The sequence below is a fragment of the Pelodiscus sinensis genome, chromosome 6 (assembly GCF_052426305.1).
Source record: "Pelodiscus sinensis isolate ZL-2025 chromosome 6, ASM5242630v1, whole genome shotgun sequence".
In the NCBI taxonomy this organism is placed as follows: domain Eukaryota; kingdom Metazoa; phylum Chordata; order Testudines; family Trionychidae; genus Pelodiscus; species Pelodiscus sinensis.
The window spans coordinates 93,472,496-93,498,389 of NC_143057.1; the positions used below are offsets into that span (position 1 = coordinate 93,472,496).

At 38.8% G+C, this 25,894-nt stretch overlaps 1 protein-coding gene across 4 annotated transcripts in view; it reads right to left on the bottom strand.

Annotated features, from left to right (window-relative positions):
• Positions 1-586: 586 nt before the first annotated feature.
• The window catches only part of KIF2A (kinesin family member 2A), a 97,443-nt gene continuing 72,135 nt past the window's right edge, over positions 587-25,894 (bottom strand). For 2 of the 4 annotated variants that reach the window (XM_006134427.5, XM_006134428.5), the window contains exons 16-21: positions 13,469-13,536; positions 11,255-11,368; positions 9,628-9,778; positions 8,404-8,505; positions 4,158-4,293; positions 587-2,304 (exon numbers count right to left, since the gene is read on the bottom strand). In XM_006134427.5, the coding sequence (XP_006134489.2) occupies positions 2,219-2,304; positions 4,158-4,293; positions 8,404-8,505; positions 9,628-9,778; positions 11,255-11,368; positions 13,469-13,536 (657 nt within the window). In that variant the 3' untranslated portion in view covers positions 587-2,218. The remainder of the gene's footprint in view (positions 2,305-4,157; positions 4,294-8,403; positions 8,506-9,627; positions 9,779-11,254; positions 11,369-13,468; positions 13,537-25,894) is intronic. The other 2 variants (XM_006134429.5, XM_006134430.5) reach the window with 1 other exon arrangement.

Genomic DNA, 25,894 nt, shown 5'->3' on the forward strand with positions numbered 1-25,894 from the left:
TCTATCCTAAATTAGTTTCTCAAACATGCAGCTATCTGAATAACATCTATCATTCTTTGTTTGGTGCAGAAATCTAATCATTTAGATTGCTTTAAGATCCTCTGAAAAGTTCAGTTTATGTACCACAGGACTCGTCTGCATGTAGACAAAAGAAAGATGGCTTGCTAAAAGGAACATCATCTACATTATCTTGTTTTTATACAAATCCTCTGAGACAGCTTAAACCATGAGAAAAGTGAGCTTTAAACTTAATTCAGAAAATTTTAATGAAAATTTTCAATTTAAAGAGCAAGGAATGCTTTTAACCTGCATCAGTTACTATGAACAGAAATGCTTTTGCTTAGTTTTACTTAACATTTCCTCTTAATTTTTGATGGATTGCATTCTTGTGTGAACGCAGTGAAAGATCAGTTTGCAATCAGTTAAACACTTCAAGCTTGTAGAGGATGGTTATTAAAATACCCATTCTAGCACCATATGCCTTGTGTGACTTTTAAAATCATAACATCTTAATTTCAATAGGTGTGATCACAAAGTAAATTCCTTCCCAAAGCAATGAGTTTCATAGAAGTGCTCATCTCTAATGTATGTTTCATTGTTCAATTTATTAAACACATTGTGTAAAGTCTACATTGCTGTTTCAGCTTTGTTTACAGATAGGCTCTTTTTACCATGATGCAACATGGGTCTCCCACAGCCTTCCTATGGGAGTTACAAACATTAAATGCTGAGGATCTCTGGCTTATTTAACTCTCTTTTCATTGCCTTCCCTTTATTTCCCTTCAGTCCCAGGATAAATGGGCTTGTGGTCCAAAAACCAAGTTTGAAACCATTTAGAGTCTGCTGATATAAACTCCTGGAAACAGGGAGAGCTCAGAGAGGTCTACAATTATCTGACAAAGTTTTACATAAAACAGTATTTTTCCTTTTGAACACTGACTTGCAAAAATAGCTCTAGTGCCACCACCAAAAAAGTGCTAGATATGTATGGTGTTAATTGTGAGACTTCAGATACTTGTGGAATTTGTATAGCATTATGTAGAGTTTGTGCAGCCTATTGTGCAAATCCCAAATGATACAGGTTCACCTCACTTTTCAGCTGCTGGCACTGTACAAAGGGAAAGATATGCATTCGCTTCCTTCTTTCAAGCAACAATACTACTCCATACAAACTATCTGCAAACTACAGTTAATGCACATGTAAATCATCATGCATCAGAATCCAAATTTTTAATAGTATGTGGAAAAGTATTTGTTTATGCTATTCACTGGATCCCTGAACTTTTATTTTCCTCCTACCCATATGTAGAGATCAGATTGCACCTTTATTCTAGACAGCATTTATCACTTATACACATACTGTATATCTGTTATTCTAACATACAACTCTCCTCCATATTTAAATGTTACCTTTTATTATACATCAACTAATTTATAGTGTTGTTCTTTACAAAGATAATGTTAGCATTATAACCATTCTTCATGGTACTTAAATCATGATTCCAGATTTCTACAAGGATGGAATGTCCAGCTGTTTGGCCACTAACAGCTCTCTTAGTTCCTGTTCAATGATATGGTACATCTGTGAAATGAACTAGTCACCAAAAAAAAAAAAAAAAAAGTCACACATTAAAAATGTAAACACTAAAAGTAATTTACATTGACAAATAAGGAATGTTGTTTATTAAGGCTGTGCTTCAAAAAGGACATTTAGGGTCAAGTAGCCTTCATCAAGGCACAGAATGGGAAGAGGTGAGCACAGCTGTCTCAAAGAGAAGTTATGTACAATCACTGATGAGGTGTGCATGCAGGCAAACACAATTTAAAACTGCACAGTTGATCTTTGTAACAAAACTGAACATAATTAAAAGGAAATTGTGAAATTTTCCAAGTCCACTGTTATACTTCATTATTAAAAAAGGCAGATTTCCAAAACATAAAATTCACAATTTGAATAAAGGAAACATTTTAAACAAAGTGCTTCACAGCTCTGAACCTTGCATGGTTGTGCTGTGCTGTCTGGTTTAGAAGCATTTTGGAAACATCATTGAAGTGTTTCACACAAAAATGAAAATGTCATTCAGGTGAAGAAAAACTGGACATTTCCACTGACACTTCAAAAGTTTTTACGCTTTCAAGTAGTTGAGTTCTTACAGCCACCATCTCATAACTGTGTGTTACAGCAGTTAGGAGGATCCATTAGCAGCAGAAGCCCATTTCAAAGGGCACGTGGTCTCTTCGGATTGATCTGTTTACTGGCCTGTTCCTCCTCTTGTAGAGCTGCCCGGAAAGATTTCACTTTATCTATTTAAAAAAAAAAAAAAAAGAAAGATGCCATAGTGCTTTTGTTCAGTGTGTTGTGTAGGCAAGTACTGAGGCTGCATGTATTTAATCAGCAAAGAGCACAAGGTTATCGCACACTTTCATTCAAGTAGAGGCTACAGACAAGAAGCCAGGAAGATAATGAATACACTCTTGCAATACTACCCATATAAACATTTTTTAAGCAACCCACTCCCCTTAGGCCTTACACCTGTTTCTAGAAAACTGTACAGGAGCACATTCAATGCAGAGTATACTTCCCATGCACTCCTCTCCTGCTTATTTATATGGCATCAATACACAACATTTCCAACCAAGATGTGCAGGATTAAGCCTCTAACGTGTTCCTGTGTATTAATACAACTTCCAGTATTATCTTTAAAATCTCTGAAGTCGGACTGGAGACCACTCTTTATCCTGACATGAATGATTAAACATCTGAATGCAAACAATGCCTTCCAGAATCCACTCTAACAAAGTGCTACCAACTAACAACAAAGATATAACACTGTCAAGTTGGGGCTAGTATACAGAAACTAGTTCCCAAATCTCTGCACAATAAATAAGAGCTGGAGTATTCATCACCATGACCACTACTCTGCAAGGGGAGGAATGGAAGAAATACAATTATTGGACAATAATTTCCTTTTGCCTTAAATATCTTTTTTACCACCCTACAAAGTATTCATAGGCAGCAAGTGTAAAGGTAGTGTGAATAGAAGCAATATTTTTTCCTAAATAGCCATGGAGACCTTGTTTCAAGGCAGCCTGTAAATTATTTTGAAAGTGCAGAATTGCCAAAATTGCTGCTTTACCAAGGTCCATGCCAACATCTACCAACTTCTCTCTCTCTCTCTCTGAGGAAGCAATCGTCTAGTTAACAGGCTCACAGGTGGTACAAGGAAAGTATATCTTGATTTTATTAGACCCAGTTGAGTTACACTTAATCCAACAAACAGGAGCATGCAATATATGATTTGTGGGATATGTCCAATAAATGCATTAATGTGGCCTCAGATTGCACACAATCTAAGCTCTTTCTTAAGAAACTTCCCAACATGGTTTCAAAGAAACCCAGCTGTACCTGATTAAGGAATAGCTGCTCAAGTCCATATATATATCCAAAAACAATGACAGTCAAGACCTGTTCATAGGTAGAATCAGATCTCAACTCATGGGCAGACCTAGAAGCATGGCATTGTAAAAGAAGCAGTCTCCCCAGCCTCTGTTATGCAGCTGCAAAATAAAGCAACAGTTGGGAGTTAACATGCAGACTACTTATTTCTCTCTGCCTTATTTTCCCTTTTCCTGCAATTACATGTAGGATGTTTCCTTTCCTCATTGTTTGGATGAACTAGGACTGAGAGAAAGATAGAGGAACAAGTTGAAGGACTGAACATAGGCTCCATGCTTCCAGGATATTGTGGGCAAAGTGAAACATTCTTCCTCTATCCTGGTACTGACAGACTATTTGCTTCCTTGGTCCTGTGTAATAAAACTTCTGCTCTCTGTACTGAATATAGGTTGTACGCCACAGGAAGAGAATAACAATGTTTAAATTAGAGCTCACTATCTACAGAAAAATATCTGCAAAATTTGCTATTTATGCTTTGAGCAACCAATGAAAAAAAAAATGTATGATTTCTCCACAGTGTCTCAACCTGGGGGACTGCACCCAAAAAGGAGTCACCCTTACTTCTCCACTGCTGATGATGGTGGCACTGCTTTCAGAGCTGGGTGACCAGAAACCATATTTCACTTGTCCAGGATGCAATCTTCATAGCTGACAATTTGGTAGACCCCCTACACATAAATGGCCAAAAATATAGACTTACCTCGAAGTTCAGTCAGAATGTCAATTTTTTGTTCTAGGATTGCTTCAAGTTGTGTAGCATAAGAATCCACATCATAGTCTACTTCTTCTGTCATCTCTAAAAGAGCTTTTTCATCTTCCAACCATCGAATAGATTCCTAAAAAGACATGATACATGACAGCTGAATTCACTAGCCAAGAGACACATTTGAAGCTAAACAAATGAATTCACAAAATCCTTCATTTTTCCCAAAGCTAGGCATACCCTTTTACTGCACAAACCCTAACAAACCTTAACTTCATGAGTTGTAACAGGAATTTTCTTCAGAATCAGATAGAAGGACACCAGGCACAGAACTAGAATAATGATGCAAGTATTTGTTGACTGTCCACAGCTCCAAGGGACCATTCTTACACCCTCGGAAGGACGACACCCCCAAGCAAGCTTCAGAGAAGCGGCAAGTGCCATGAGAGAGTAACTAAACAGAATCTAACTAAACAGGATTCTGCTACATTAAGGAAGAATTCTAGGGGCTGGCTTTTCAACACTCTGGAATTGCAAAGCTGCCTTATAATAGCTGTGAACCTATGGGGGTTCACTGACTTAAACCAGTCTTCCCATTCTCCCAATGAGATCCTGCTGCAGCTAAGATAAGCAAGGACACTCCAGCTGGAAACATTTCAGTTTAAAAGAAAAAGCTGCTGACAAGGGATTCTGAAGGGTGGCTCCACAATATTGGAATTAATTCTTTTCCAGTCCTTTAGCCCAATCTTCAATAGCCCAAACCTTTCGGTCTATTTAGCACAGACTTTTAAGGAGGAAGGAACTACACAAGTGGTGCAATTTTAAAAAGTGCTACGTGATTTAGGAGACTGAAGTCCCATTTACAAAAATGGTTCATGCTCTTAGTCTGAAGTCCCAGTGGCTTTCAATGGGACTTGCACTGTATCCAGCTAGGACCATATTTCAAAATGGAACATTTCTGAAAATTTTCCTACAGTCTACTGTGTTGGACCCAAGGTGAAGTTCTCTCTATCCATTTTGTGTTGGTAAAGTACATTTGTCAAAAGCCCTTACAGCACAGAACAGGTGCTTGTTTAATTTATTTGTACAAGTCAAAATAAGTGAATTTTTATATTTTTTCTAAACCTTGCTATTCAGTATCTTGACAGAATATATGTCACTGTACAACTGTTTTTAAAAAAACTATCTTTTAATGGCCATGAGGATTATTCTAACCACTCACTCTGCAATGGAATAAATAAGGAATTTCAAGTACTCGTTTCTCCCAAAAGATTACTACACTGAGCATTATTCAATTAATAGTTGGCAACATTCTTTAAACAAAAGACAAAGATCAATATTTTAGGAGGATTTTCATAGTAAGAAAAATCAGGGCTAGCGTGTTACAATGGATATTCACAAAACAAAATAGTCAACATTACAAAACCCAACAGTTAAAAAAACCCTCCAAAACCATCTATTCATCAGGAAAGTGTCTGGATCCAGGGCTTTGGAGCAGAGCCCGGAGCAGTAGAGCTGCAGGTTTTTACCCGGAGCTGGAGTGGAGCCAGAGCACAGAAAATCTTGACTGCTCCTCTGCTCCAGGTTTCTTCCCCCCCCCCCCTTCATTTTCAATCCAAAATGAATGATATTTTAGCAAGGAAGTCCTAAAGGTGCCAAAAAGTTTCAGATTGTATAACAATTGATATTAACATCTACTTTACCACTTTACGTATTATGTCACAGTTATTCTCACTTCGGCCAAAATCGAGATTTAATGTATAGATACAAAATTACAAAGATTTTTGGAGGTATGTTTTAGTAAAAAATCAGATAAATATCAGACATCCGGCAATATACTGCAGACTGCTCCCACCCTTGTGCCAAGGTTAGGTGAGTATGTACTCACGTAGATAAGTTAGATAGTTAGATTAGCATGTGTAATTTTCAACCTTGTAACGTGTAGTCTCGTTACTTCCCAACAATTAATGTTGTGGAACAGCAATAGCACGTACTAAGGCTACAGCACATACCAAATTTCATTGACATATCTATATTCAAGTGTTTTTGAGATATTATTTGAAATATTTTCCAAGTTTTTAAGTATTTTTACCACAAAATTTCATAAGAAAAACTAACTTGCAATTTATAAATAAAAATTTATATTAATTATGTATATTAAAAATACTTTTTACTTCATTAAAACTGCAAGAAACATGTTAAAATATTAAAATATACTTTAATAATAATTTTGTGTAAAAAGAAAATGCGATCATTTTTGTCCAGACAACCCAAAATAAATTCGAAGTACCTTAAAGATATCACAAGCAGGTACATTATAAAAAAATGTAATGTGATTCATAATTGTAATGAACCATTAATTGAGAGAAATTTTCAGGAAGACTGAGGTGATGGAGTCTATTGGTAGGCTAAAAGTTAAGTCTGTTTGAGGCAATTCACAGCTACCAACACCGCCTTCAGGCTGCCTGTAGAATTGCTTCGAGCATGCCAACAACTCAAAAGCTAGTGTAGAGCAACTGTTTTCAGCTTTAAAGTTAATTTTAAATGATCTGCGGCAGGCTATGAAAGACGACTTGATTGCTGCAATAATTTTTTACAGATTGAATTATGAATGATTCTAGTTTGTATAATTGTGGATGACATTTAAATTGTTTTAGAATTCTGAATAAAAATGATGTTTTTTCAAAATTACAGTATGCACTTTTTTATTTAGTTACAAATTAATTTGAGTCGGAGCATGGAGCTGAGTCGGAGCGGAGCTGGAGCAGTCACTATTGGTGCTGGAGCGGAGCAATTCAAAAATCTGATTGCTCCAAATCCCTGTCTGGATCAGCACAAACTAGGAAAGAATGTAAATGTATGCAATTTCTGCAGCTAAGCAATGCAACTTATACAGATCAACCCTGTAATAGTTAAAGATTGCCCACAAAATGCAGTACCCATCTTGTCTACTGAAATAACTGAAGGTGGGAATCCTTAGCAAAGACGACAGATGGTCAACATTTGGCTCAGCATAAACATCAGGACCAGATCTTTAGGAGCAGGTAGGTCAGGTACCTAGTTTGCCAGAACGCTTTTCTTTACCTGATCTAGAGGCCTTGAAACAAAATTTCAGCTTATTATTACAGCTCATTATTTGTATTACAGTGATGTCTTGGAGCCTTAGTCAGAAGCAGGACCACATGTACTTGATGATATTCTTCTAAATTTAGAGGTTTGTGGTGAAAGAATCAACCTACCTTGCTCCCATACAAAATAACTAGTCATGCAACTAAAGACAGGTCTCTCTGATGAAACTCACCTCTCGATGAGATGTGGATGCTAGTGACGGCATCATTGTCTATTATAAGCCTTAGTTTGTACATACAGTCTTTTAATTACTCAGTCAAATTTCAACCTCAGATTGTGTGGCTATTGCCAAATAAGCATCATTTCACAACACACAGCCACCAACACTAGACGGAATGGCCAAAAAGGAGCCAAAGCAGAAAAATTAAGTAGTAAAAGAACATTAACTGCTCTATGGTACTGTGACTTCTTTAAGACAGTTACTGACAAGAAAACAACAGACTGGGTTTCACAGACAATAAAGGGCATGTCTACACTAAGAAATTATTTTGAAGCAGAATTTTGAAAAATAGCATGTCCACACTACTGATAAGCCTCAAAATTAGTCTGAAGAAATCTCTGTTAATGTGGACACGCTACCTCTCAACCTAGAGCCCCAGGAAGCACTGGGAAGTAATTAGTTTGAATTACTCTAGAAAGAGGTTATTTTATGTCAAAACAGCAGCACTGGAGCATCCACACTACCACTATTTTGAAAAAACTTTCAAAATTAGTGTTATTCTTTGTGGAAAGCAAGTGTTATTATTTCAAAATAAACAGCCCATTATTTCAAAACAACAGGCTTGGTAGTGTGGGTGTACCCCATGTTATTTTGAAATAAGGAGAGTCATTTTGGAGATAACTCCCTATTGTAAACCAGGGCTAAAGCAGTATGCGTCTCCTTTGCCACTGTGATAAAGAGTTGGTGATTGGGAGATATGGTGAAATATATACAATTCTGGCTCCCTATCTTGCCATAATGGCCTTGCCTGTAAAAATTGTGTTTAGAAATCTGTGAAGGTTTGAATGCACTAGTTTACCACATGATATTACCAAGAGTTTGAACTTTTCTCTGGCTAACGTAATCACTTGATTGGTAAAAAAAAAAAATACAATGTAGTGCTCAATATTTTACCTGGAAGACAACCCTGTGGTCTTCTACTACTTGCTCTTCCATTTCAACCATCTGTGACACAGCTTCATGGAAAGTAAACAACTGTGGAGAAACTTCTTCCTCCTTGAAAAAATAATGAAGTTTATTATTCTGTGATGAATTTTGCTTTATAACTAACAAATTAAATAGCTGTTTTATCCTATCCCAAGATGAGAGAGAGAGAGAAATGTACACAAAACTATACTGATGAAAGAGGGACTCAGGAGTGTACAATTTGCAACTTCAGCACCTGGCTAGATAGTATCAGAAATTAGGGGAAGTGATGAGAAAAAGTAGCAAAACCAAATTAATTTTAATTTATTTTTCATCTTTTTATGGCATAATTTTCCAACAAGTTCTACCAAGTAACAAAAAAAAAAAATCAAGAAGGAAACATGGAATGAAAACCCCAAAAATTATTAAGTCCTCTCTTTTTACATATCTACTAGTGATGAGGAAGTAAATGTTAATTAGAGCCACAGATACTAGAGACATTGTCAACACTAGGAAGGACAAGGAAAGTAACATAGGGTCTCAAGAAAGCTCTAGTTAGATGACCAAGAATTTCTCTTCTCAGTGTATCCATATGCATAATTTGCATAAACAGTGTTTACTTCAATTGTGCTATTAAACAGGCAGAACCAAAACTGTCACTAAAGACTACCTTTTAATCCACTTCTACTATGCTCTCGTCTAGAGGAGGTGCCAGTATCAAGAGAGTCATGCCAGCACAATTGGAATGGCCAAGGACAAACTCAATGCTAAGGAGCAATGCAAAGAAGCAATGCAGAGATGACTTGCTGAGAGCAAAGGATGCAGTGCTGATTTATTATGTGAAGTGCAGGAGAGCTACCCTGGAAACTCTCACCTATTTGTCTCTGCCTAAGGCGAAGGAGGCCCAGCTAGGGTGTGCTACCTTTGTTATAAAGACAGACTCTTGAAAAGGAGACCAGACTACTGGCCTGCTGGGAAAAGCAATTGAACCAATGTGAAGCTAAATTAGGGCTTGTCTACATCTGAAGTTTACCAAAGGAGATACTGTGGAATAGGACCATCCACATGGTGTCTTACACTGCAAAGTAAGAAGCAACCCCTCCCTCCAAAAAAATATTTTTTTAGCAGTAATAGTAACTTTACATGACAATTTGAATTCAAAGACAATGCTATATATATGTGCTTGCACCTAAAATGATGAAAGCCACTCACATTTTGTTCACAAAGAAGTTTAAGATCATCTCTCTGAGGTGAGCTCCCTACACCCCACTGTGTCTCTAAATCATCAATTTGATTTGGAGCATGGTGTATAATTGGACGGATATCTCCTGCAGCACTAGGATCAACCGTCAGTTCCTTCACTCTATAATCAAAAAATATTTTATTTTACAATTAATGATACTTTCTGTAAAATAGCAAAAATAAATTAAAGCCTTGTGCATTCAGATGCAATTTAATTCATTTAATAAAGGTGATGTCAACTTCATAATTGTATCTGATTTTAAAGTCCCAGAAAGAACCATTGTGATCATCCAATCTGCCCTTCTGTATAAACACAGGATACAATTTCACCACTGCCAATAACTTGTGGTTGAGCTAGGACATATCTGTTAGAAAAAAAAATCCAGTTTTCATTTAAAGATGATGAATGCCAAGAATCTGTAACAAACAGGTGCAAGAGGCAGGGATGCAAATCTAACCATAAACCTTTCAGAGCTGTCTAACTCAGTGTTTCTCAACCAGTGGTACAAGTACACTTAGAGCTACTCGAGAAAAGTCTGGGGGGTACACCAACACAACTGAAATTTGGAGAAAACTGAATTTTTGTTTTAAGTTTTACAGCGCTTTATTATTTTTGTACTTTTTACAAATATTTCATCCCCCACCCAGCTACAATTAAGTTGTTTAAACAAATGTGTTGCAATGGTAGAAAAAAATTATGTGTCTGAAAACTGTAGGTTCTGGGGGTACTTATTTTTTTAAAGGGGTACTTTATAAAAAGAGACTGAGAAACACTGGTCTACCATGTCAATACTTGTAATTATTAATTTAAAACTAGATTTACAGATTTTACACCAAAATCTAGCCAGTATTTCTCTATCTTTGTGCGTATCTTTTAGTTAATAAATGATTCAGCACTTTTTGACTTTAAAGAACAAATCAGTGCCACTAAACAACCAACCTACTGTCCACAAAGAATGGACAGATCATTAATGAAAGCCAATTAGATCTTTGCGATTCTTAGAAATGTGGACCATAGCAAAATCAAAACAGTGTACAAAAGTGCAGCTAGCATTCTTTTAAGCAAGGCTGTCCATTTTTTTCAAACGTTTATGAATTAAGTTTATCCAAATTTGCAAGTTCCCCAAAAAGGTTAGACAATTATCCATTAGTAATAACTATCTTTAACAACTCGTTAATGTGAAGTAAAATGAACATCAAAAACCCACATGTCTATATGTAGCATTCACTGCACTAATAAAAAAATAAAAATAAAAGCAAATGTAATACCGTCTTATCAGGTAATAAAACTCAAAGACTTAATTACAATTTCTCAGATTTATGAGAACCCATCCACTGAATCTACAAAGGTGACATCACCATTTTTAAATGTATGAAGGGAAAAGCAAGCCTGAGTGTGAAATACTCAAATGTTTAAGAAAGAAAAATGAACAAAAAATTGGAAAGATGAGTGCATACCATGCAGTACCATCACCTGGCAAACAGGATGAAAACAAAGTACACAATGACTCAAGGCAAGGGAATAAATGAAGGTCTGGGTCTGTAAAATTATATAGCTAAACAGACAAAATAAAAATAAAGATTCCATGAATTAGACCTGGTGATCGAAGGAGAAAAGTCGTCATACTCATAGGAAGGAGAGAGATCAGAGCGACTGCCACTACTCTGTGAGAAGGGAATGTCCGAAGGACTAATTCCAAATTCCTTTACTCTGCAGCAGCAAGATATAGCAGCAAATTAAAAGAAAGTGTTCTTGTAAAGACATTAAAAATGACAACTTTTCATTTAGCATTGTCCTTTATAATTTTGAAAAGAATGAAACAAATGAAGCAGTTTGTTTTTAAGATAAAATATGATTAGAGACACTGGTGAGATATTTAGGCCTCCCTCAATTTTGAGTTTCAAGCATATTTGAGAAAACTGAACTGCCCAAATTCTGTTAATTTACTGCAGTGTAAATATGTAATAAATCCAGAGTCTTCAGTGCAGTTATTCTGGGCATACACTGGTATAATGCACAGAAATTACACCAAATTTGATATTTCATGGAATTGCGCCTTTGAAAATATCAAAGTGACTACAGTTACTTCAAACGACATACTACACTGTTTCATAATTATTGTTAAACTGCGCACACATTGCCATTTAACGTGTGTAGAGTTTATATAACATTCACAGAAGTCACTTCTTTATAAATTCATATGAAAATGACACATTGCTAAAAGAATGAGAACTAAGGCAAATGTAAGATTTAAATGTATGGACAAAGTCTACAAAAGTTAGCTATGCATTAGATTTTGGCATACAAAGACAAATATAATTAATATTTCTGCCCAGTATACCGGTCTCTCTGAAACAAACCAGGATTTCTAAGAAACTTGTTACAGACATGTTAAATATGCATACAGACTTGCAATGCATTATTTGTACATAACATAATAGCATCACAAGCACAGGAACAGTTTTACATGCTTGAAATAGGAAACAAATAAACTGCCTCCCTCAAGTATGAAAAAGTAAAGATCTTCAAAGATCTCATATGTTTACTGCTGAGCAATTATTTCACAGTGCTTGCTCCAACAGTGTACTCAAATATACAGTAACTTTAAAACATTTCTTAGATCTATAAAGAATTTCTCTGGCAACCTCTGGAAAACATTATGCAGTATAGAAGTCCCTGAACCGATTTCTCATCATAAACCCAATTCTTCCTCAAAGGAGGAATACAAAATAAGACAAATTTTACATCACAATTCTTGATAGTTAAGAATTATCTATGCATTTACAAATCAAGTTTCCAATTTTAAAAAACTTAAAGGTATAGGTGCCAAAAATTCCTGCTTCTATACCTGTGTCAAAAAATTGACATGAGGAAATTAAAACAAGCCATACTAAAACCAAAAACATGTAGAAAGCATTCTTGTTTCTTTAAGGGAAGAAAATTTAAAAAACAGAAATAATGGAGAAAAGAAAGAATCTAGAAGGACTGGTCTACACTTAAAAGTTTGAGTGGTATTGGTGATGTGTGTGATTTTTTGCTGATATAGGGCTCATTTACACCTGCAATATGTTGATACACAGGGCAATAAAAGACACACGCAGTGGAGAGTCAGTGGGGAAAGGCTCCAACAGCTGGAAGCTGCAGATCTTCAGTGGAGACTGAACCTAACCTCTTACTCCAAGAGATGACACCTCCGGAACAAGATTGATGCATATTGATCAGTGTGATGGTGTTTACACACTGTTATAGTCCTGTCTACCAATGAACACTAGCATTCAGTTTCCAGGACAGGTTGCACCTCTAAAATCTGTGATTCTCTGGTCCAGCAACATCCATGGTCCAACATGACCATAGGTGTTCCAGGCTCAGAGTCCTGGTGCTGTGGGGGGTGGCGGGTGGGGGAAGGGTTTGAGGGCCTGCTCATCTGGGCTTCAGGGTAAGCCAGGAAGCCTGTGGGAAAAGGCGGGGGGGGGGGGGGAGGAGGACAGGGGAGAGAAAAGGACAGCAGCAGGGGACCTGAAATGACCTCTCTGGTCTGAAAAACATCCCTCATCTGGGACCAATCACTTCCTGAGGGTGCCAGACCAGAGAGGTCCTACCTTTACTTTTAACTTATCATCTTTTGCAAGCATGAAATTAACTTCAAATAAAATAAATGCTTGGATCAATCTGTATTTTAGAAAGAAATGCAAATATACTAAAAACTATTAGAAAGTTCTAAAAATAATTGTGTCAAATAATAACAGAACATCTCAGTTCAAAGATAGAAAACAATAGCTAAATTAGCTATAAATAAAATATTTCACATACCTATTTGCATATCTCAATGTATTTAAAGTGTTTTCACAGGATGCCATCCCTGGAGAGATAGTAGCAATCTGGGGAAAATAAACCACAAGTCAACAAACTTTGTGTAAAAAGAGCTAACGCTGCAAAACCCAATAAATTTACCTTGCACTTCAGATTTTATATGGATTAAAAGATTTTGAGGCCAAAAGGAACCATAATAATAATTAAATCTGACATCCTGCATAACGCAAGCCAAAGAAATGCCTCAATTTCTGCATTGAGCCCATAATTTCTGACTGAGCTAGAGCACATCTTTTAAAGCAATACTCAATCTTGATTTCAAGACTTTAAAGTGATGGAGAATCTACTACAATCCCAGTGTCAATTATTCATTTTCACTGCTAAAAATTCCCATGTTATTTTAGTCTGATTTTGTCTATTTTTAGCTTCTCACCATCAGATCCAATTATACCTTTCTCTGCTAGATGAAGGAGCTGTCTACTACCTGAGATCTCTCCCTGTACATATGTGTAGACCAATCAAGTCACTTTTTAACTTTCTTTGTATAAACCAAATTGAATGACCATCTATCATCTCTCCTTATAAGGTATATTTTCCAAACCTTAAATGGTCACACTACTAGCCAGGTTGAGGCTCTGATAGGGCCGAGAGGAGGGGAGACACCTTCAGTGGGTGTGAGGGGTATGAGATGTCAATTCAGAGCAGCTAGGGCAGTGCTCCAAGTGTTCCCTCCACTTCCCCCTTCTGCTTGCCTTTAAAATTTGTATTGGGGAATACTTCTTTTTCTTCCTTCCCTTCCTCTCACTCCTATTCTTCATGGTACAGGGCATGGGAAGAGAGTATCACATTCTGAATCCAGTGCTGACCACCCACCATTGCTGCCATATTGTAGTGAAGTGGTGGTAATAGGGCTTAGTGACCAGCTTAGTTTGCTACCCTGACAAACAGCCTTTTGGGGCCCCCTGTTTGGTTCCCTAAATTAGTACGAAGGATCTCTTTTGATCCCAGGGGCTAAACTGAACACCAGTTTGGGGATCTGGAAGAGATTTTCCCCATATGACAAACTGGCAGTCATATGGGTTTTCACCTCCTGTCTGCTCTGAAAACTACTGTTAAGGATACCAGATATGCTAATAGCAAATGTAACTACTGAAGGTACTGTATGTCACTATTTATATAAACATCCTATATAAACCACTAATATTTATTAAACCTATGGTGCTTCTCTAATGTGGCACAGAACCTTATACAATGTGTGGGGTCTAATCCAAAAGCCCACTGACATCAGTCTTTCTGCAGCCTTTAATAAATGATGAATCAGACTGTGGGAAAAGGGAAAACTACAACGAGCTTCATTTTTAGGAAACTGACAAAACAGTATTAATACACTCCATTACATTTCCACTAAGTCAATATGATTGACCTTCTTTCATTATGCCAGCACCAGAGCCATGCAATGCATAAAGCAACTTTAAAAAAAAAAATCACAAAGTAGCACGACCACAGTGTTTGAGCTGCTCCCATTAACTGTCTGATTCTCTTTTCATTGAGAATCCTTTCCTATGCTCACACTTCCAGCATTCACAAATATAACATTTGGTTTTAGGTGAGAATCTGAGAAAGAGATGGTTGTGACTTCCACTCATAACCCATATCATCCTAGCATTCTACTTTTCCTCTCACTAAAGAACTCTAGCCAACAGATACAATAAAACCTAAATGTTACATGGATAGGTTCTCTCATACACTGGCTACTCCTGGATTAATTCTGTGCCCCTGTGCATGTGCAGAATTCACATCGCCTGCAAATTTCTGTCTCCACTGAAAATACATTCTGCTGGAGAGGCACTGAAGTTAAGCATCTTGCTCACCAGGGACTGCTGTGGCACCAAAACAGAGGGCAGACGCTCACTAGCAATAGCAGTCAACAGTGAATAGGGAGGAGGAGAGGCTGTGTTCCTCACAGCATACTGTCTATAGAGCTAGTTGAGGAGGCACAGGATTAGAGACAGCAGTGGTGGGGGAGGGGAAGAGGGCAGGCAGAAGCCAGTGCGTGCAAGGAGCCGGGTTTTAAGCCAGCATATACCAGCTCCTGCGGAGCTGCATGGCCTTTCCGCACTACTGTCTCTGTATCAGAGGCAGCAGCATGGGGGAGGAGGGAGAGGCTCCCTACAAGCACAGCTCCCACCTGCCTCTCCTCCTCCACATGCTGCTGCTTCTGTATTTGATGCAACAGTGCCGGGGGAGGGAAGGAAGGAAAAAAGCCAGCTCCCCACATGTACTGGCTCCTGCGGAGCTGCTGCTCCACCCCCAGCATGTAAACATTGAAAAATTACATGTTTAGCAAAAAACATTTTAACATCCCTAGTCCACATGGTGAAGAGGATGTGAGGACACCTAGAAATGGGGGCAGATACACCTAACTAAATGGGAGAAGCTAGGGGTCAGAGAGTCTGCATGGGAGGTGGGGCTCTCCTATTCCTTAATAATCTCCCCTCCCAAGAAAAGAAAATTTATTCCATACTTCTCACACTCATACCCAACAACCCTTGAAGTTCACTCCCAGGCTCCTTTTCCAGCAATTGCATACCATTCCCTCAGCTCTTTCATTACTCCTGACTCCCCCGAGCTTCTGCATTGTTTCTGAAAAGTGCTGTAAATAGGGTTCTGTATTGTAGTTTAATGAATTATTACCCAAAGTTTTTTATTAATATGCCTACTTAAAATATATTTGTCAAAAAGCCACATTTCCTCAATCTCTTCTGTTATCTGTGTTGCTACAGTCATACTTGTTGACAGGTATTTTGAAATAAATGACCAAATTAACTAAAATTTGCATAATTATATCATGTTATTTTGGCAAATAATATTTACAATTTTGTGCACAGAATTTTTTTGAGTGAGATGGAGGGGCATAGAATTCGCCCAGAAGTAATTGACGAAGTATAAAGTGAAGAGTTACTGTCAACACTTTGATTTAAAGTAGGCCTGATCCCCATCACATAGAGGGATTTTACTTGGCTGTCTCAGACATCACAGAATTTGCTTTTAAAAGCAAAGCAACAAAAAGGAAGTAGAAAGCCCACTCTACTGAATCCTGGTGTAAATTATCAGATTTCTTTTCCCCTCTTTCAGATTTGATAAGCAGCAGCAGAAGAAACAGTTACCTACTATAACTAGTTCTTCAACATGAGATGCACACTTGGGCGTGTGCGCACCCAGGACAAAAGCAGAGAATTTAACCTAGCAGGACCTGAAGAAGGGGGCATTCATGCCTCATGACCATAGCATCTCTCCTGACTATCAGGTGTCTCCCAGGCCCCTCTCAGCTCCTCTATACCGAATGGAGGGTTGTGGAATGAACATCTGCATCACAACTGTAGTTTTTTTGAGATAAGTAACTAATTCTTCTTTGAGTATAGAGCCGTGTATTCCACTTAGGTGACTCTCAAAATGTATCCTCTGGGAATGGGGATCAGTGGCTATTTAAACAAGGACTGCAAGACAGCCTTCCCAAAGTTTGCATCTGCTCTGGATGCTGCTGTAGTGGCATAATGTTTTGTAAACAAATGCATCAATGACCACCCTGCAAAGGTTAAATACTGAGATATTTAAGAATGCTATGGGCTTGCACTTGTATGCAATCTTAACTTCCTGCATCATCCATTTAGACATGTATGTGAGGAGACTACCTGTCCCTTCACAGAGTCTGCATATAACATAAAACAAAAGAGGCAAAGCCAAGCCCAAAAGGATTTAGTCCTATGCAAATAAAAGGCCAGAGGACATCTGGCATGTGAAGGTATTGCTCCTCCAGCAATGAATATGGCTGCAGGGGTGGAGAGAGAGGCAGTTATAGAGTTTGGCTTAAATGAAACTGACAGACCACTTTATACACAAATTTCAGATGCAGTCACATCATCACTTTGTTTTTGGAGAAGTCCACATAAGGTGGGTTGGTCATCACAGCCTGCAATTCTCATACTTGCCACAAAGAAAGCAGGGGTTTTTTTTACATAAAGAGGAAAGGGGCAGGATACCAAAGGTTGAATAGAGATCCTACGAGAGCTGCTAAGGCCATATTAAGGTCCAACGAGGGAACTAATTCCTCTACTCCTAGATGGAGATGAATTCCTTTAAAATCTCTCACCACTATGGCATTTGAAAACACCAATCTTATGTGAATGGACAGGTGAAAAGCTAAGATCACCACTAAATATACTTAGATCATTGAGGGAGTAAGTCTCAACAATTGAAAATACAGCAAACAGTCCAGGACATCTTCAATAATAGACAAAGTTGGCTGAATTCTGCAGGCTGGAGACCTCACTGAAAGACACTTCCACACTATCAAACAGGTCATCCTGGTAAAGAGTTTTCTACTAAGTAGAACCTTGAAACATCATTCTTCCTGCTTATTCAATCACAGAAAAGCCAAGCTGCGAGATGCAGAGAACTGAGCACAAGATGCAAAGTGCAACTGTGATTCTGCATGAGCAGGTTGGGATGGAGAAGAAGAGATATAAGAGGCTAAATCAACCACACAAGAGAGCTGAAAAGCCAGCACTGCCTTTGCCATATTTAGACAATGATGATGAACTTGGCCCAATCAGTGTTCAGTTTGAGGATGACCTGTTGAATGACTGGGAGCACAGAAAAAAGCATACAGAAGAGCCAACTGCCTCCTGAGGTAGAAGGCTTCAGTTAGGAAGCCTGGAGAAATGGCATTTCCTGTTGTTCCTTGTTGCAAACAGGTCTGTTAGAATGCCCCAAACTGCAAACATGACTCTCAGAATGTTAGGCTTCAGAGACTATATCTGTGGCTCAGGGAAAAATTCTTACTGAGATGCTCCATGAGAAGATTCTTGATGCTTGATAAGCTATCAGAGTGATAACTGTTATAGACACAAATCTGCCACAACTTGATCACCTCTTGGCACAGCACCTCCTGGAGCCGGCTTTCCCTTATCTGTTCACATAATACATTGCAGTGATGCTGTATGTAGGTAAGTGATGTTATCTAGAAAAGTGATCTCGGGCACTACAGATGGCCCCGATTTCCAGGACATTCATATGAAGAGGAGCTTTCTGCGCTGACCAACAGCCCTGAACATTCTGCCACCGCCGTACCATCCTTACCCTATCAGAAACACTAGCAACAACAACCCTGACTGGTAGAAGCTGGTCTAAAAGAATGCCTTGGTATACATTCATTCCCCTGAACCATCCATCATTGCAAACAATCCAGGATCAATGGAAGTGGACCAACTCGCCCAGGGGATGCAGGGGTCGGCACTTAGCAGTCCTGAGCAACATCTGCAGAGGGCAAAGGCACAACCACCTGTGGACATGCAGCCTAAGAGATTCAGGCACATGTAAAGTGTCATGGAAGGTTGAGACTGCAGACTAAGATAAAGATGACAAATTGTCTGGAAACAATCAGCAGGAGTATTCTCAAACTCAAGCCTATTAGAGCGCCAGTTCATTCAATTTTCTGAGAAGGGACCAATGTTTGCTTTCCTCTGTTGAGGATAAGACTCAGATAGTTGAGTAAGTGCAGAGTTATCCATAAAATAAGAAGGGTAAGACATTGGAAGCAAGCAGACACCAAGCCAGGGGCCCCCATTCTGACAGCCAAACCTTGTGTCAGTAGCACTCCACCATGAACAGTCCCCAATGTGGGAGAAGTAATGAAGAGCAAGAGAAGAAAAATCCAGAAAATCCTCTACTGTACACATTCCATTCTTAAAAGACATCAATAATATTGCATACAGCAAAACTTTCTAATCTTAATTGCACTCATTACAATCAATCTTCAGATGTTATGTGACAAAGGATTAGATCAACTGCAATATACAAATATAACTGTGAAAGTTTCCACTAGATAGGAAGGGCAAGTGAAGACCAATTTCTGTTGAGGAAAGACAAGCTACCCACACTTACGCTCAGCTGTCTTTGTAATATCTTGGTACCACCACTACAAAAAAAGTCCCCACTAGTACTTTCTCGGTAAAAGTTAGCAGATTTCTTAAAAACATTAGCCACATTTCCTCACTCCACTAGGTTGCAGTTTGGAGCCTTTGTTTTTGAGCTACACTTCTTCACTCTCCTCTTGGGCAGAGGTGTGTTTTTTTCCTACCAATCATTTTGGAATGGCTAAATTTGGAGAATAAATACTTTCTATAGTTCCTTTAGAAAAATAAACTTGAAATAATTACCAAAAGCCACATATTTCTCAATTCACATACCACAAATGAACAATATATACAGGCACAGGAGAGACGAGACAAAGACATTCAATTACAAAGTAACATGCATAGTACATAGACCAGTGGTGTGCAACCTGCAGCCCATTGGAGTTCTACATGCAATCCGCCCTACCCCTCCCCTCGCCCTGCATCTCTTGTGTATTGGGGGCCTTGCACTTAACCTACTCCCTTACCTCCTTCCCAGAGCCTGAACGTGGCAAATCAACAGATTCGCAATGCTCAAGCTTTGGAAAGGAGGAAGACAAGCAGGGACAGGGGACAAATAAGTCGATTCAGAATGGTCCAGAAATGTTGGGAAGGAAGGGGAAAGAGAAGGGATGGTTCATGCTTGGGGGAGGAGGCAGGGAAGAGACTGGGGAGGAGGGGGAGTAAAGGAAGGGGTGGAGTGGAGGAGGGGCCTGCAGCAGATTGGGGGTGGAGGGGTTAAACATCCCCTTACAAAATGAGAAGTGACACACATTTAAAGCAAGTGCACATGTGAGGTGCGTGCTGATTGCACCCAGCATTGTGACCCACCAAGATGGAAGGCTATTCATGCAGCGCACTCACTAGCCTTAGTTGCTCATCACTGACAGACAAAACCAACAGGTTCTCTGAGTAACACAATGTCAAAGAAAATGATTTGTAAATACTTATAATGTATTCAAGTCTCAAGAGGAATGATTCACTATTGTTGCATTGTTTTAGCAAACAGTAATTTGACACTAATTACCAGCTATATACGGACAACCAAATTTGCACATTGATTTGGAAGCAGGATGACATTATGGAGAAAGTCATTATGGAGATCATAATTGGGAAAGACCTTTTTGTTCCTTAAGGTTTTATGTTCCTAAATTGTTACCCTTAGCTTATATTTCTCAAACTTGGTCTTACTCAGAACAGGACTGAAAACCAAAATCTAATTTAATCTGTTCAGTCTTTTCTGGGCTATTCAAGTGTGAAAAGAATGGTTACATAACCTTATAGTAACACCACATGGTCTGGTAGCACTTTATAGACTAACAAAACATGTTCAGCCCATGAAAGCTCATGATACCATCTACATGTTTTGTTAGTCTATAAAGTGCTACCAGACCATGTGTTGTTTTTTTCCTGTAACAGACTAACTCGGCTACCCCCTGAAGCTTATAGTGGTTCATTGAGATGTTTCCCATGCAGATCCTCCTCTAGGGGCTCAGATGCCCCATGAGTGCAAAATCAGAATCTTGTGAAAACCAGTGAGTGTTGGGCCCTATCCATACTGCACTTGTCCTTGAGCCTCCCGCCCCCCTGAATATGAAACACCCTCAGCAATCCCTGAGATCCCCCACTACTCCAGAATCCCAGATTAGAAAAACTGTGTGAAAGCAGAAATGGGTGGCACATTATGGGATCCACACCAAAAAAATCTCAAGAAGCACAGCTACTATAAAAGAAGCATTTTTTTCTTTGACTATGTGTGCGGGTGGATCCCAGTCTAGGTGGGATTGAAGAGTTCTGTCACTTAACTGAACAACTGTGACACTGCTCTACCAAATTTGATATCTGATTTTGAAACCAGCATTTAATGAAATTAAGAGGATTAATTCTATATAGTAATCTTGCATATTTCAGTGACAGAAATATGCCCTGCCCCACTGCCCTAATGGTCCCCTCCCCAACCCTGACCCTGGAGCAGGCAGCCCCAATGCAGCACACCAGGCGGCCCAGCTGCAGGCAGTTTGTCTCCCAGCCCTGCTAGCAGTTCCCTACCAGTCTGCAGGGTCCCAACTGCCAGCCCTCCACCAGACTCCTTGTCCTGGAACATCCATGGTCCTACAGGACCACAGATGTTTCTGGACCAGAGTGTCCCGGTTTACAGAGGTGCAACCTGTATTCAAAGAAAATCATATAAGTGTCATACAGTCATATAACAATAGATATGAACTGCATAATCCACTTTGACATTCCCATGATCAGAAATGGCAAAAAAGAAAGGTGAGGGAACGACTGCTTAGCAGGTTTGTCCTGTCAAGGGAGGAATGGATAAATTAAGTCAAATGAAAGTCTAAGAACTTTAGAAATAAACTTGGAATGAAGTTTTTATGCCATCATATATCGGCGAATGTATGTGTAAGGAGGTTTAGCCATGAGAACTTTGAGTTCAGTGATTAAAATGACCACCTCGAGTACAAAAGTAAAAATCATTCACAAAGACGCTCAAAGGGGAGCGCCTTCAGGTTTGTAAAGATAATTCTGAGATTTCTATGCTGGATTGATTCTCTCACTGGTGAGTAAGGGCTGATCTACACTGAAAAGTTACGTTATCATAGCTACATCTCTCAGGGGTATGAAAAATCCACAACCTGAAAGTTGCTGTCAACCTAGCTATCACCTCTCAGATAGATTACCAACAGCAATTGGAGAACCTAGTAAGTGCCTTCAAAGAAGTGCTACAACTCGGAACATGCCTTTTTTTTTTCCAGATATAAGAGATAAAGCGCTAATAGATCGTTAAAATTTTAAACACAGAAGTCAGTCGATTCAAATATTTCAGCAACTAACTTTGCATCCATACACAAAAATAGCTTTTTTGGTACTTCATATATTGTTAATTTGCCTTAGTGTAATATTTTTGCAATGTGACATAATTAGAACCATACATCTTTTCATTTTACTGACTTCCGCTATGTTTAATTATCAACCATAATGTTGCTTCAAAATTTTTAAGTAGAAGATTTAAAAAAAACCCAAACTCTCTCTATTCTGGCTTTATTTAAATATAAAACTGCAATATGAGATTTTTATATCAGATTTTTTTATGCTTTTATTAGACAGAGCCATGCGTTACCATTTGGTTTTTGACTCGCTGCCCAATACATCTTATTTCAGAAACATCATATTTAGCCCTTAACATTTGTAATTAATAAGTAACCCAGTTTTAGTGGAAATATTGTTCTGCAACCACAATGTTGTGCTAATATACACATTTATAAAGGCTATCACAGTGAAAGCATACTCCTTTCACATGTATTAACTAGTTAAACTACAGTGGTGGCTTTACTTTGAACAGAACTTAGTACATGTTAAAGGCAGTGAGCCTTATATACAATGGTCTTTTCAAACATGATCGCATGCATTAGTTAAAACATACCAAAATTGCACCTTCACATCTTAATCTAGACAAGTTCCATAGGCAAATCTTTGTTTCTTCAGAAGGCCAAAGAGTCTGGTAGAATCAGTACAACTTCTAAAGCAGTCAAAAGTCTAGGAAAAATTGCTTTACATTCCAGTGCTCTCTTATATACTACAATTAACAACAACATAATCATGTATCCTTATGTTATACATACGCATCCCGTAAAATACCATTTAGATTAGCAGCAATATAGTATTTACAAACTCAAAGAGGATGCCCTTACTAAAAGTCTGGAGCTATTCTGATGCTCCTTTGAAGCTGAAGATTTTGTTGGAGGTCTCCTACTTCCAAATACTCAAGGTACTGTAAGAAAACTAGGAACACTGTGTCAGCAAACCAGAGTTCTGCTTCTCAGAGGGTCGCAAGGTAAGATTGCAACATCTCCTTCTGAGCTCTGATAGCTCAAAACAACATCTTTAAGCAGATCTTACATCTGTGGCTTTCTTTATAGCGAAACAGGTCCCAATCATAATTGTCCACATTGAACATCTCTTTTTCAACTCTTGAAGCTTCTGGATCACAGTCTGATTTCCTACATACAGTAGAGAACATTTTAACACTAGGTCCACTATGCTTTAATACTAAAAAGTATACCATAAAACCTAATAAGCTATAAAAAGTTTATTCAGATAAAACAATCTATAAATTATTCATAAAGAGCTTTTAAGGCACAAAGACCAGGCCCCAACGGTGAATTTTGCAAGAGAAAATGTACTGGTGGGTATATAGCACTAGCACATTTCAAGAATGTGACTGTCATGAATTCACATGCATGGCAACATGTTCCTTCAGATGGAAGTTTATGGAAAATATATGTACAACCCATACTTGCAAAAAATGTTTTCAACTCTAATGACAAATAAGAACATTTGAGACAGATTTATTTCTCCTGTAAATGAATCTCCTAACAAGAAAAGATTCTCTCATTGGCCACCAACTGGATGATTTAAAAAAATGTAAAATGTTGGTACAGTATTTTACATGATCAATAAAATGAGACTATTTTCTTTATCATATTCACTTTTTGTAAAAAAAAAAAAAAAAAATAATCCACATTTTAAGGCTAACACCACTTGAAAAAATAATGAGCAGTCCTGTGGCACCTTAGAGACTAATAAACATATTACATCATAAGCTTTTGTGGGAAAACCCACTTCATCAGAGGAGTTGGAGTGGAAATTACAGAATCCAGAGTACATATAACAGCAAAAGCAGTTACTGGTCAATTGCAGAACTAGTGTTAATTCCGCTAATTGAGTCAGGCTGGATGCATCCCATTCGTAGCTTTTGATGTGTACATGCAAAATCAAACGCAGGGGAAATTGCCTTTTAAGTGCATGAAGTTAATACCTTTATTCAAGCCCAAGCTGATAATGCCAAATTTGTAAATGAATTCCAACATAGGGATGTAAGCGACTAGTCAAGTGGTCAACTACCCAACTACTCGCATCCACGCCTCTTGGTGCCTCTGTATCGGGAGCTGGTGCTGGAGGGAGCCAGCTTAAAAGCCGGGTCCCCCCTGTCAGCACCTTCTCCATGGTGCCCCATCTCCTCCCCTGTGCTGCTGCCTCTATCAGAGGCTGCAGCAAACAGAGGTTGCTTTGCGGCAGCAGCCCCTGTCTGTGGGTGTCCCAGCACTGCACTGTGATCCCCACAAACAGGGGGTGCTGGACCTAATGTGAGCCAGGACTGAGCGAGCCCGGCTCAGTCCCACTCGCACTGGGTCTGAAAGCTACTCCCGTTACGGCTCTGTATTTATGTAGTAATGGCCGGGCAACAGCGTTCCCTCTAAGCTTCGAGGCACTACGGCTTTACCGGTGTGAATGGGGGGAGGGAGGTTTCTGATTAACCACCTGTGAAGCTGTGCTGCCACACAGCTTAGAGGGAACACAGACAGGCAGCTATTGCTACATTTAAAATGCAGAACTACTGCAGTCCCGAACCTGGCACAAGCTGAGACTGTATTTAAAATACAGAGCTGCAGTGGGGATAGATCTCTTATTGACTAATCATATAGTTGATACAAACTGTATTGACTATACGATTAGCCAATTACCCGCCTCTTAACATATTTAAGTTCAACCATCATCCTCTGTAACTGAGTGATAGAATTCCTTTGTACAAAAATGGCTACTTGTAAATCAATTATTGAATGTCCAGGTAGGGGAACATTTTAACCTCCAGGTTTGTGTGTGTTACCATTCCTTATGTGTGACTTGTGTCCATTAATCCTTTCAGCCAATCGAAGTTAGACCTTATTAGCGGACAACCCATATGTTGTAGCTTTAAGTGTTAAGTTTGCGCCAATACTAAGGTTTTCATCAGAGGTTTTGGTTATTATGAGAAGCATAGCTTATGTAAGATCCTGACTTCTGTGTGTATGTTAAGCAATCACAAATTTGCTCTAGTAGTTTATAGAAGTTCCTTAAAAAAGAGAGAGAGAGAGAGAGAGAGAGAGAGAGAGAGAGAGAGAGAGAGAGAGAGACACACACACACACACACAGGCTATGTCTAGACTGCAAGCCTCTTTCGAAAGAGAGCGTCTAGACTGCACGCGGAACTTTCGAAAGAGCAAGCCGCTTTTTCGAAAGAAAGCACCCAGTGAGTCTGGATGCTCTCTTTCGAAGAAGCCCTATTTACATTCAAGAACGCCTTCTTTTGAAAGAAGCACTTTCGAAAGAAGGCGTTCTTCCTCGTGAAATGAGGTTTACCGCCGTCGAAAGAAAAGCCGCGTTCTTTCGATTTAATTTCGAAAGAACGCGGCTGCAGTCTAGACGCAGGTGAAGTTTTTTCGGAAAAAGGCTACTTTTCCTGAAAAAACCCCTGAGTCTGGACACAGCCACAGATATGCTATTATAAAGTCAAATAGAGTCCTACCAAATTCATGGCTGTGGAAAAACAGGTCACAGACTGTGAAATCTGATTGCCTCTGTACTTTTACTCTGTACTAGCAGATCCCAAACGCTGGTCCATGATCCTTTGGCTGCCAGGCCACAG